At 33.9% G+C, this 13,922-nt stretch overlaps 2 protein-coding genes and 1 pseudogene across 2 annotated transcripts; all 3 read left to right on the forward strand.

The window, feature by feature from the left end:
* The first annotated feature begins 2,574 nt into the window (after nt 1-2,574).
* LOC129880189 (uncharacterized) lies at nt 2,575-3,853 on the forward strand (annotated as a pseudogene).
* A 3,836-nt stretch (nt 3,854-7,689) lies between these two features.
* On the forward strand, nt 7,690-8,427 carry LOC129879835 (uncharacterized). The gene has a single exon (XM_055953555.1). It carries the CDS (start codon nt 7,771-7,773, stop codon nt 8,425-8,427), a length of 657 nt encoding a protein of 218 aa, XP_055809530.1. The 5' UTR covers nt 7,690-7,770.
* A 2,648-nt stretch (nt 8,428-11,075) lies between these two features.
* Nucleotides 11,076-11,888, forward strand: LOC129879836 (uncharacterized). The gene has a single exon (XM_055953556.1). It carries the CDS (start codon nt 11,076-11,078, stop codon nt 11,775-11,777), a length of 702 nt encoding a protein of 233 aa, XP_055809531.1. The 3' UTR covers nt 11,778-11,888.
* The last annotated feature ends 2,034 nt before the right edge of the window (nt 11,889-13,922 follow it).

Genomic DNA, 13,922 nt, shown 5'->3' on the forward strand with positions numbered 1-13,922 from the left:
CATCTCTTCATAAATACTACAATCATAATGTCATTATACAAGAAAATAATTTATCATTTTTTATTAATTAAAAAAGGCAAGTGATAAGTATAAGAAAATTTGAAAGTTTTTAACATTAATTGCAAATTTTGGACAATCATCTAAAATTTATTTTTCATATATTAAATTGCAAATGTATCTTTAACGTCCATAGGACTTTGAAAGTGGGCCAGCTAAGGAGAAGATTTATATAAGATAATTTTTATTTGAATTTGACTCCTAAATATTACTTATAGTACGAATTTTTCATAATTCAAATAAAGAAAGAATTTAATAATCATAACTTTTGCTGATTTTTAAAGTCCTAAATATTAAATAAATTATAAAATTGACTTTTTTTACATATTGCATAACCTACACATACAGATTGGGCTAAATTAATCATGTAAAGTGAATTTGATTTGAGGTATATAATCATAGCTTGTTCATCCCCCTTTTTTTTATCACTCTTGTTCATCTTTTTTGAATTAAAAAAAAATATAGCGATGTTCATGCAAATTGTGTCATCCCTTAAGTTCAAACTCTTAATGTACACTTGAATACAATTGAACTCAAAATCTGAGCATGTTATAGAAATAAAAACAACACGGTGTCAATGCTAACAAAGAAACCTTTGACGACAATAACAAATTGACGTGCTAAATTGACCTACATATGAATGATATAATAAATAAAAAAATAAAAACTATTGAAAGAATAATTTCTACCTAAACAAAACATTGTTTGAGGATACATGGTAAATGTTATTATATGATTGTAGAAAAGAATAATTTATGGAATTCCAAATCATTTTCCTCCAAAAAAAAAATTACCAAAATATGAAAGTTTTTTTTTATATATATAAATTAATAACTTGGGTTCCAAATATTAGTATGTAAAAGTTTTATTTAAAAGAGGAGACTCCTATTCAAACCTGTTGTTAGGTATAAATATGGTATATCACATAAATCCAAATAAGAAAAATAGTTAAATAACGATTATGAGAAAATAATTACTATTATCCACGAAGGCACCGTACTACAGTTTTTTTTCAATAATTTTAGTTTTTACCTTTATTTATTATTTACTATGTAATTTAAGCGTAAAATTTATATAAGGTGAATTTTAACAGATTCTTCAATCGCATTGCTTTTTAGGAAAAGGAATTTGAGTTATCATAAAATTTATTTTTCTTATACTTATCATATATTTTAGGTCTCTTTAATTATTAATTGCTCTAATTCTCTTGTCATATATTTTAGGACTCTTTAATTTTAAATATTATAAAGATAATTTATTAATAATTTCAAAAAAATAGTAAATGACGATTTTATTAAAATAAAGACTTTTAATGAAGGCAAATAATTCAAACAATATTTTCTATAGACTTTTATGATATTAATATAGTATAGATATGATGATATGATATGATTGTTTTGCCACCTTATCAGGAAAATAAATATTCAATGTCTTGTCTTGTATATAAAAAGTGCAAAAAGAGCATACCAGCTAAACTAATTCTGTGGTTTCATAATTACGACGTCCCCGGTCAGATATGGTCAGGGGATTAACGATGCTTGTTGTCTGGTTGAACCGTCATATATCATGATCGATGGGGGAAGCAAAAGTAAAATATCAGCCTTATCTGACTCGTGAAAATGTATACAGAATGTAGAAATGTCTGGAGAACACATAAATAGCATAACATTTGGAGGATATGCAATTTCGTCCAAAATCCTCAATCCTTCAAAATCCAGACATCAGAAGTAGTATCATCTGGATGACAAGTATAAATGACATAAATGTCACTTCCCACAACTCCCAGATGAAAATTAGAATATTTGTCAATATCCAAACTTCCCCATGTCTCATCTGCTATATCAAAATAGATGATGTTGATATTACCAAGACGATTACATGAAATCCAATAAAGCTTCCTGTTGACATATTTACCCAATATATTATCTAGAAAGATGCCCTGAAGTGGTCATGGAATGTTGTCCATGAATCAGTCCTTAAACTGTAGATGTAGACCACAATGGTCGGAGTTGGGAAAACCATCATAGTAAGAAAGACTGGAATAATATATTGATAAATAGAACTTTATAATCGTCATGTTGTATTGGAAGAGGAAGGCAATGGGGAATGAAGTAATTTCATTGACTGGGTAATTTGATTGACTTGGTGATTGCAGAGACAAATGAGGCCATTGGCAGAACCGACAAAGAAAGCTGATATAGAAACGGACATAGAGACTTGGTGGAGGATTTCATTTGGGATTTTTGAATTGTAAGGATAGCATGAAAGAAGGAATTTTAATACAACAGTGAATTGCTGAAGCAGAGGAGGAGGCGGTGAATACGGAGTAGTATGTTTTCAACTCGTAAAAGGACTCTTTCACTTGTATATTCTACGATCTAGGGCTGTGATTTCTAATTTCAATACAAGTCTTCAATTATAAATTTATTAAAAAGTGCACATAAATAGAAATCCTAATTTGGATAGAAGTAGATATTTCAAGTATAAAGGGATTGGGAATTAAATTCTTTGCCTATTTATATCAACTCATATCAATTCATACAAGTTTAAAGGATTTCTTTGGCTATATATATTTCTTCCTTCCATCTCACCTAATTATTCAATATTTGTTCTTTCTCGATCAGATAATTATTCATTCTTTCTTCTGAAACATGTCGAGAAGTGGCACATTATTATGTGTGTTTCTGTTGTTGCCTATTTGCATAGGCATCGTTACTGCAACAGAAACCCAAAACAGAAAACAACAAGGAGTCGTTTGGTACTTCTTCAATTCGATTATGGCCCCGATGGAGGTGGCATCATCATCACGCACCTTCACTCGGATGGTGGTGGCGTACTCACCCAAAAAAACCATCACCACCAACTCACATGGACATGGCTCCATCTCCATCTCCAGTTGATAATGCAGCTTCACCAACTCATGCATCTCCATCTCCATCTCCGGTTGATAATGCGGCTTCACCAACTCATGCGGCTCCATCCTCAGTTGATGATGAGGTTTCGCCACCGCACACAGCCCCAGCCCCGACCCCGACGACTTTTTGCATCAAGGTGGATGGTTGTAAATCAGATTTGATCACTTCCGTTTTCAAACGTAAAATTTCATTATCCACACAATGTTGCAAAGTCCTTTCAACAATTTCAGATGATTGCTTTTACAGAAAGTTTTCACATTCCAAGAGGGTACCATTTTTCCTTGGCAAAGTGAAAAACTATTGCAGTCATGCGGTTCATAATGCGGCTTCACCAACTCATGCGGCTCCATCTCCAATTGATAATGTGGCGTCAACAACTCATGCGGCTCCATCCCCATCCCCAGTTGATGATGTGGTTTCACCACCGCACAAGGCTCCCTCTTGGGCCCCGACCCCAGCTCCAACCACTTCTTGCATCAAGGTGGACGGTTGTGCATTAAGTTTGATCACTTCCGTTTTCAAGCGTAAAATTTCATTATCCACACAATGCTGCCAAGTACTTTCAACAATTTCAGATGATTGCTTTTATAGAGAGTTCACGTACTCCAAGAGGGTACCATTTTTCCTAGGCAAAGTGAGAAACTATTGCATTCATCATCAAGGCTGAAGCATGATCAAATCTAAGCAAGAGATCAATAGGATAATGCAACTTTTTTTGTCTTTCTTGTTTTGTTTTCCTGGTTATTTAGCTTACTTTATATAGAATTCCTCCCCTTAATAGGTTGTTAAAAGGGTGGTAGATAAATACTTTCAATTAGATTCTTTAATTAGTTCAATTGGATCTTCATCTCTATTTTACAGTTTAATTACTACTCTCTCTGTGCACATCTATTTTACCATATTTGACTTGCATACTCCTTACAAGTCGTTTACTATATCACTTCTAGACTATTGATAATGTTAGCATGGAACACAACCTTTTACTTATTAGCGATATGGTAAACATATCAATCTACAATGTCTTGGTCCAAATATAGTTGAGGACGGTTATATGAATCTTCTACAACTATTCCTTTCTATTTGACCCCAACATCCCAACAAATTAATTAATAAGAATACTTACCATGACATGTTTACACTACTTACAAAAGTCGTACAACCTAGAACAAGACGTTTGTCGACTCGATTGTTTAAAAAAAAAAAAACTGAATATCGAATTTCTAAAACTTCTGATTTGATGCATAACTTTCTGAATAGTTTATAGGATTATGAGCATTAAATTTCTTGATTCTACTGCAATATTATATTTGATTATTAGGACAAGCATTACATCAATGGAAGCATAGGCTATATTGATTACATTAACAGGGACACATTGAATCGATCTTCAATAAAATTTTGGCACAAGTGTGGAATGTCTAGAACAAGATGGACATTGATTTCTGCAGATTTTGAAAATTCATCTGGTAACAACAATTTTAGTGACTTGGAGGCTGATTTATGTGATGACGAGTTAGTCAAGAGAAAAATGAGAGTTGTAGAGCATTTATGGGTGAAAGAGAGCTTCTTAGTGTTGAAGTAAAGAGAAAAATGACAGTTGTAGAGGCGGATTCTGATTGTTGTGATTTGCATTGTGATGATTCTGAAATCTAGAGCTATAAGTATCCTCAATTCAATCCAAAGATTGATGGACTTGGTTCTTGACTTATTTGGCTGATGATTTAGATATACATGACGCTGAGGCTTGTTGGACCTTTGTGTTTGACGTAAAAATGGTCTTGTTGAAGCTTATAAAGATATTGCCATATGGTTTTCATTAGAGAAATCAATGTACAGTGTTATCTAATCAAGTAAGCTATTTTACCGGATCTCTGTAGCTGAAATTGGCTAATAAATAGCTTCTTAACTCTTCCATAGTTGGTTTCCCCTTTATGAATTTCCCTACTATGTAAGCTTACAATCTTTGGCAAGATTAACAAAGTAATCTTCGGCATTAAAGTAGACAGCCGACTTACCCAGATGAGTCCCATGTTGAACTTCAATAGTAGTAAAAGTTGTTGTAGCTGCCAGAGTTGCTTGGACAGTAGCAGCAAATGTGGGAGTATGATGGAACAGAGGGATTCGATTTTCCAAGAGGGACATTATTTTTTTTGCTGCACACTCAATTCAGATTTCGGGTTTGCGCTGGTTTTAGGAGTTTTGTTGGGATGGTGAGCTTGCTGGCTGTTCTGTTTTGTGGGGCTGATGTCCTTAGAATTTGATGAATGTACTGTATTGACCTGACTTTGCTGATTGTTGTTGGTATTTTTGGCTATGGCTTCTTGAAAAACTTTAAGAATTGAGGGATTGTTATGAAACAGACTAACCAGGGTCTATTTGTCAACTTCTAGCAACATTTCATTTTGAATAAGAGATTTTCCATTGTTATAGGCAATGGTATCCATGGAAGACGTGGTGTTTTCCGGTGAAACAAAGGTGTTACCGGTGGTTGGAGATGACATGGGTAAAGATCCAGTGGTTTGAAGGGAACTAGTTGTCGAGTGTTTTGGGGCTGTGGCAGATGTGTGTAAGGTGATTTGGTCTTTATTCATTGGGTTTTTACCAAAATAGTCTGCAGTGGTCATAGAGAGAAGTTAGAGAGAACTTGAAACAGCATTTTGGAAAGATTAGAGATGACGCAAGAGATACTGCCTATAAGGTATTTGGGAGTTCCACTTGAAAAGACGATAAGTTTCTAACATATGCTCGGAGGCTTCAACTGATTAAGACATCTCTCTTTTCCATTCAAAAATTTTGGTCTCAGATATTTGTTTTGCCAAAAAAGATAGTCCAACTACTTGCAGAAGGCTCTCTTAGTCTGGGAGAGATATTGTTATCCAAAAGTGGCATGGAGTTTCAATGTACTAGTGTGGAACAGGGCTGTTGCAAGTTGCTCTGGAATTTGTGCAGGAAAAAGGAAAAAGGGAAGAGAGATAGGTTCTTTTTCATGCAAGAGGGGTTTGGAATTTTGGAAGGTAGCTGCTTCATGGATGAACAAGAATGCATCTTATGTTTTTCTCAAATTATGTTTGGGGAAAACTACTAAGATGGCAAAGGGTAAATAGGCATTTGATGGGCTAGCAAGAGGAGCTGAACTGGGCTGCAACTGAGGTATTTAGAATGACAATGGCATGTTGTGTATGTATATCATCTTTGGTTGGAAAGAAATGGGAGATTGTTCCAGCAAAGTGCAGATCGTTCGGTGAGGAGAATCATTCCAGAAGTCTCTTCCAATCTGATAGCACATTTGAAACTGCAAAAGGTTATATCTTCTTTGATGTGGAGCATTTCCATATATACAAATACGATTTTGTTCGTTAAAGGGATATCATAAATAATTCACCAAAAGTATGGCTCCAGCACTACCACAATTTAAGTGTGTGATATCAGGGAAATAATAAAAGCAACTTGAACGAGGCATCGTAATTCTCAGCTAACTGTAAGATAGGTCATATGCTAATTGGACTTTGTACGGAATGTGACAAATTTCCAATGCCTAATTGCTTAGTTTACTGGAACAGCTAATAATACATACTCTTTCACCCTTAAAAGAAGGGGAACAATCCACAAGGTTATATGAATCCGCCAAATTCATTTTTCTTCATTTGGACCTGTTTCATTCCGATACTCAATAATATCAAGTTCTCTTCATATTCAAATATCTAATTATATAAGAAAAAACTTCAGGTCTGATACTAAATACAACAGACGCGGGTGGAGAAAGTAAGCAGATCATGACAAGGCTTCATCCATGCAGTCAGCAACTACTGATGAGTGTTCCACTTCGTGAAATTCAATAGTACAAAACAAGCTAAGTTGCATCTCTCAAAATTGTCATAAAAAACAGTTTATAGCACTTCAAAATTAGCCACCAAGTTTAAGCAAAAACAATAGTATAGATGTGAGCGAATCATCATTTCTCAATGTAAAAGGATTTTAGCAATGAAATTGTAAGCATCACTATATTGAAACTCTAACTCAACACTGTCAATACCAAATTAGCCCAACTATATATAGAAAAGAATATTCTCCTTTTACACCAAAGGTATAAAAGAACAGAACTCCAAAAACACAGAGAACGTTTCATACTTCAAGTTCTATGATGCACCATAACACAAAAGATTCCAAATACTTAGTGATTAGATAATTTGGAGTAGAAAACATGGGATCAGAGTTAAACATGGGTTCTTGATTTATTTTCCCAGTTAAATAATACATGATGCGTTAGAAGTATGATTTGAAGATATGTCATCCTTGTTCTTTTCTTCCTCTTCTTCTTCTGTTGTACCATGATTGTACTTACTTACTATGAGATTTTATTTTTTCTAGTCAAGGTCAACTCGGTCACTAAAATTTTGAAGGGTAATTTTGTAAATCAACTTTCAACTAGGGGCTTCCTACTTTTAGAATAAGTATGATGATATGCTGTCCAAAACCAAAGCAGTCCCATCCAAATCGATTAAGGAGAAGGAGTTATAGTTTGATTGCAACAACGTTTGTTTACAAGTCTTGAATTAAAAATTTATTCAAAGGAGCACGTGATGACATAAATAGAAATCCTAATTTGTATAGAAGTAGATATTTGAAGTATAAAGGGATTGGGAAGTATCGCCTAAATTCTTTGCCTATTTATATCAACTCATATCACACTTAATTATTCGTACAGGTTTAAAGGATTTGGAAATACCGCCTGAAATTCTTTGGCTATATATATTTGTTCCTTCCATCTCGGATAAACATTCATTCTTTCTTTTGAAACATGTCGTCGTTTTCAAGAAGTGGCACATTATTATGTGTGTTTTTGTTGTTGGGTACTTGCATAGGCATCGTTATTGCAAGAGAACCCAAAACAGAAAACAACAAGGAGTCATTTGGTACTTCTTCAATTCGATTATGGCCCCGATGGAGGTGGCATCATCATCACGCACCTTCACTCAGATGGTGGTTGCGTACTCACCCCAAAAAACCATCACCACCAACTCACATGGACATGGCTCCATCTCCATCTCCAGTTGATAATGTGGCTTCAGTAACTCATGCATCTCCATCTCCATCTCCGGTTGATAATGCGGCTTCACCAACTCATGCGGCTTCATCCTCAGTTGATGATGAGGTTTCGCCACAGCACACGGCCCTGGCCCCGATGACTTCTTGCATCAACGTGGATGGTTGTAAATCAAATTTGATCACTTCTGTTTTCAAACGTAAAATTTCATTATCCACACAATGTTGCAAAGTCCTTTCAACAATTTCAGATGGTTGTTTTTACAGAGAGTTTTCACATTCCAAGAGGGTACCATTTTTCCTAGGCAAGGTGAGAAACTATTGCAGTCATGCGGCTTCACCAACTCATGCGGCTCCATCCCTATCCCGAGTTGATGATTTAGTTGCGCCAGCGCACACGGCTCCCTCTTAGGCCCCAGACCCAGCTCCAACCACTTCTTGCATCAAGGTGGATGGTTGTGCATTAGATTTTATCACTTCCATTTTCAAGTGTAAAATTTCATTATCCACGCAATGCTGCCAAGTACTTTCAACAATTTCAGATGATTGCTTTTATAGAGAGTTCATGCACTCCAAGAGGGTACCATTTTTCCTAGGCAAAGTGAGGAACTATTGCAGCCATCATCAAGGCTGAAACATGATCAAATCTTAGCAAGAGAATAGGATAATGCAGCTTTTTTCCTCTTCCCGTTTTTTTTTTGGTCATTTAGCTTACTTTATATAGGATTCCTCCTCTTAATAGGTGTTAAAAGGGGTGGTAGTTAAATACTTTCAATTAAATTGTTCAATTGAATCTTCATCTCTATTTTACGGTTTAAATACTACTCTCTCCGTGCATATTTATTTGTTCCATACATGCATCTCCCCTTCGTGGTTGTACAGACAAATCCCATTGGCAGAACCCACAACGAAACCTTTTAAAGGTGGAGTTCCTGAGTGCTTTGTTCTTTGTTAAAGAGGGAAGGGAGAGAACAAAACTTGTAATTTCCATTGATGCATGGAAATATAACTAGTTGAAGTGTGTTTAATTTGAGATGTGTATTCACAAAATTGGGCTAGAGATTAGTTGATGCCATGATTTAGAAACGGACATATATACATTTCGTTTGGGATTATGATTTCAGTAGTTGTAGGGTTATTGACGTTATTGTTAGTGCAGTGTAACAATAACAATAAATCAACTCTTAATAAAAATGATCAAGTCCAATACCAAAACCAAATAATAAAGCATAAAATTTAAAATTATCTTTCTAAATAATATTTTTCGTGCGTTGCATTATAACACAAATTATTACAAATACTACTAATTGGATAATTTGGAATAGGAAACATGGGATCAGACATTAAACATGGGTTCTTGATTTTTTTCCCTCTTAAATAATATATGTCATCCTTGTTTTTTTTTCTTCCTCTTCTTTTGTTGTACGCATCATTGTAATTATTTAAAATAGTTATTATACTTTTGAAGGGTAATTTCATAAACCAGCTTTCAACTATGGGACTTCCTACTTTTAGAATAAGTATTAGTTTAGTGTACGTGCTTTGCACGCGTATTTCACATCAATCAATAAAATTTTACATATTTTTTCTTCATGTTTTACTATCAACACTAATTACTTATTTCCCAAACTATTTTTCAAGACTTAAGACTATACATCAATTAATATAAAATTTTGATAAATAGTCATATTAGTCATTATTTTTTTAAGATGCGTGTAAATTTCAAAGTAGAAAAAAAAAACATGAACACAAAGAGTACTTTATATCCACAAAGTAAATAATGCATGTTGATTTATTCAATAAATCTTTCCAACAATACATAATTGAAGAACTGCTCATGCTTTTGTGAATATTCTTCATATGAATCTTTTAAATCTTTATCTTTAAATGGCCAATTAACCGGTTGTAGTGAGGAGTCACAATATGAGTCAGTCCACAAAGAAAACCATAAACAAAGTATCCTAAACAAAAAAATTAAACCTAAACAACCTAAATACGACAAGAATATTTAAAGGGAAATTAAATACGTTAACCTTATAAAATTAAATAATAATTTGAGAAAAATAGTAAATGACAAAAACATTATTATAAAGCAGTAATTGAAGTTAAAATAGATTATATATTTATTTAAATCATATATTTTGACATTGTAATCTATTTATTAAATCACAATTATTTTGGAATCAATAAATAACTCTTCTAAATTATGAAGAGGAAACAATTTTCACTTTCATGAATAATAATAAAAAATAATCAGATATACATTAATCATATTTTGCTAGACATACGTTAAAACTCAATATTATCAATCAATAGCTTGTTCTTTGCGTCTCACGAGAATGTTTTAATCAATTTCAATATCAACATATGTAGTCTTTACCACAATTTAAACTGAATACAACTTTAGTTGAATTAAATATTTACTACAAGCTCAAATTTAATTATTAGCACATTTATTTTATTTTAGGAGTCTTTTAATATAGTATAAATGATAATATGTTGTCCAAAATACAAGCAGTCCCAACCAAATCCATTAAGGAGAAGGAGTTATACTTTGATTGCAACACAGTTTTTAAGAAGTCTTGAATTATAAATTTATTAAAAGTGGACGTGACGACATAAATAGAGATCCTAATTTGTATAGAAGTAGATATTTGAAGTATAAAGGGATTGGGAAGTATCGCCTAAATTCTTTGCCTATTTATATCAACTCATATCACACCTAATTATTCATACAGATTTAAAGGATTTAAACTGAAATCCAAATCCTTTGGCTATATATATTTGTTCCTTCCATCTCGGATAAACATTCATTCTTTCTTTTGAAACATGTCGTCGTTTTCAAGAAGTGGCACATTATTATGTGTGTTTTTGTTATTGGGTACTTGCATAGGCATCATTATTGCAAGAGAATCCAAAACAGAAAACAACAAGGAGTCGTTTGGTACTTCTTCAATTCGATTATGGCCCCGATGGAGGTGGCATCATCATCACGCACCTTCATTAAGATGGTGGTGGCGTACTCACCCAAAAAAACCATCACCACCAACTCACATGGACATGGCTCCATCTCCATCTCCAGTTGATAATGCGGCTTCAGCAACTCATGCATCTCCATCTCCATCTCCGATTGATAATGCGGCTTCACCAACTCATGCGGCTCCATCCCCAGTTGATGATAACGTTTCGCCACAGCACACGGCCCCGTCCACGATGACTTCTTGCATCAACGTGGATGGTTGTAAATCAGATTTGATCACTTCCGTTTTCAAACGTAAAATTTCATTATCCACACAATGTTGCAAAGTCCTTTCAACAATTTCAGATGGTTGTTTTTACAGAGAGTTTTCACATTCCAAGAGGGTACCATTTTTCCTTGGCAAAGTGAAAAACTATTGCAGTCATGCGGTTCATAATGCGGCTTCACCAACTCATGCGGCTCCATCTCCAATTGATAATGTGGCTTCAACAACTCATGCGGCTCCATCCCCATCCCCAATTGATGATGTGGTTTCACCACCGCACAAGGTTCCCTCTTGGGCCCCGACCCCAGCTCCAACCACTTCTTGCATCAAGGTGGACGGTTGTGCATTAAGTTTGATCACTTCCGTTTTCAAGCGTAAAATTTCATTATCCACACAATGCTGCCAAGTACTTTCATCAATTTCAGATGATTGTTTTTACAGAGAGTTCACGTACTCCAAGAGGGTACCATTTTTCCTAGGCAAAGTGAGGAACTATTGCATTCATCATCAAGGCTGAAGCATGATCAAATCTAAGCAAGAGATCAATAAGATAATGCAACTTTTTTCGTCTTTCTTGTTTTGTTTTTCTGGTTATTTAGCTTACTTTATATAGAATTCCTCCCCTTAATAGGTTGTTAAAAGGGTGATAGTTAAATACTTCCAATTAGATTCTTTAATTAGTTCAATTGGATCTTCATCTCTATTTTACCATCTAATTATTATTCTCTCCATGCATATCTTTTTTCCATGTTTGACTTGGCATACTCCTTATAAATTGCTTAGCATGGAACACAATCATTTACTTATTTGCGATACGGTAAACATATCAATCAACTATGCCTTGCTCGATTGTTTTTTTTTAAAAAAAAAAAATGAAAATCGAATTCCTAAAACTTCTGATTTGATGCACTACTTTCTGAATAATGAGCATTAAATTTCTTTATTCTGATTGTAATATTATATTTGATTATTAGGACAAGCATTATATCAATGAGAATAGACTATATTGATTAAATTAATAGGGACACATTGAATCTATCTTTAAAAAGATGGTTGAGATTTGTGGGTATGCATCTGATTCAATAACTTTTTGGCATAAGTGTGGAAAGTCCGGTAAAAGATGGACATTGATTTCTACAGATTTTGAAAATTCATCTGGTGACGACGATTTTAGTGACTTGGAGGCCGATTTATGTGATGACGAGAATTGTACTTTTAAAGAATCATTAATTGAGCAAAATTTTCAAAACAACAATATTTTAGTATTTAATAGAACTCTTTAGCTATATTTCAATATTTATTGAAAATGACAATATTTTAAGTTGCTATTTCGCCTGATTTTATATTTTTTAAATAAAAATTAAAAAAATACAACTAATTAATAAATAACTAATTGAAAAAAATACGGAAGATAATCTTTCAACTATGGTAATGTTTCCCTGAAAATATTTATTTAGTTACGTTTCTTTCAAAGAGAGCAAAACATGCGACTCAATTCTCTCTTTTCTCTCTTCCTCCATTAACGAGCTTAAATCATCTTTCTCAAACTCTATTAACGAGATTCAACTCTTGTAAAATAAAATTCGATTGATCAAGTTTGTGGCTAAAAAAAGATCTATATTGACAAATTTAAATCGTGCTAAAATCAATCAGGTATTCCGAATTCAATTTTTCTTTGGAATTCTATTTGTTTTGAACATCCAAATTTCGTTTGAATCAACAAGAAGCCTACTATTACTTCTACGGAAATTCAGACTGCTACAAAACTTGTTTTGCCAGGTGAATTGGCTAAGCATGCTGTTTCTGAAGGGACTAAGGTTGTGACTGTTTACTAGCAATTAGTGTGTGAATTTGGGTACATATTGTAACACCCTAACTTTTTTTTTCCCACTAAGATTCGAACCATTCTTCATGTACGTATAAGATCGAACTCGAAGTCTTCAAATTGTATATATGATCTATGATTGATTCATAAGTATTTTAAATATATTAGATGTGATTTAGGGTCATAAGGGATCCAAAAAAAATCAAGCCAAGTCCAAAGAATTCATTTCGGCTAAGTTTCCCAATGAGTTAGTATAAGGGTCAACTTCAAACGACCATATCTCCTAAAATATAACGAACTGGGTGTCCCATAACCTATCAAATTAAAGGTCTTTGAGTCTTCTTTCCAACGCCACCAAGATTGTATTTTTTCGAGTTCGGAGTCAAAAGTTATGCTTGATTGAACAGAGACGACCTGCAGCGAATTTTGGCCGATTTTCCAGATTTTGTAGGGATATTTTGGTAAAATTACCTAATATCTATATACATAACTGGACGCGTTTTGGATCATAATTTCAGTCTTTTTCCTCTCCAAACAACCCAAATCTTTATCCCCTTCTCTCTCAAATTATCTCCAATAAAATCCTCTCAAACTCAAGGATTCAAGTTTCCCTTTGAAGACCTAACATCAAGGTTTCTTCAAAATCTACACTAAGGTCAAGAGGCTTGGTTTGGGATAGAATTGATGAATTGACAAAGGTCCAAATGAGGCTGGTCGATATGATTAGATTGAATTGATTGGATAGAGTTTTATGAGCATTGAGTCTTGGGAGGAGTATCGAGCACCGAATTGGGTAAGAGTAAGTAATAACTCAAATTCAATAACTACGTCGCCAAA

The sequence above is a fragment of the Solanum dulcamara genome, chromosome 2 (genome assembly GCF_947179165.1).
Source record: "Solanum dulcamara chromosome 2, daSolDulc1.2, whole genome shotgun sequence".
In the NCBI taxonomy this organism is placed as follows: Eukaryota; Viridiplantae; Streptophyta; class Magnoliopsida; order Solanales; family Solanaceae; genus Solanum; species Solanum dulcamara.

Bases quoted from the DNA above. Each gene is read 5' to 3' on its own strand.
- LOC129879835 (XM_055953555.1), top strand. From the start codon at position 7,771: ATGTCGTCGTTTTCAAGAAGTGGCACATTATTATGTGTGTTTTTGTTG.
- LOC129879836 (XM_055953556.1), top strand. From the start codon at position 11,076: ATGGCTCCATCTCCATCTCCAGTTGATAATGCGGCTTCAGCAACTCAT.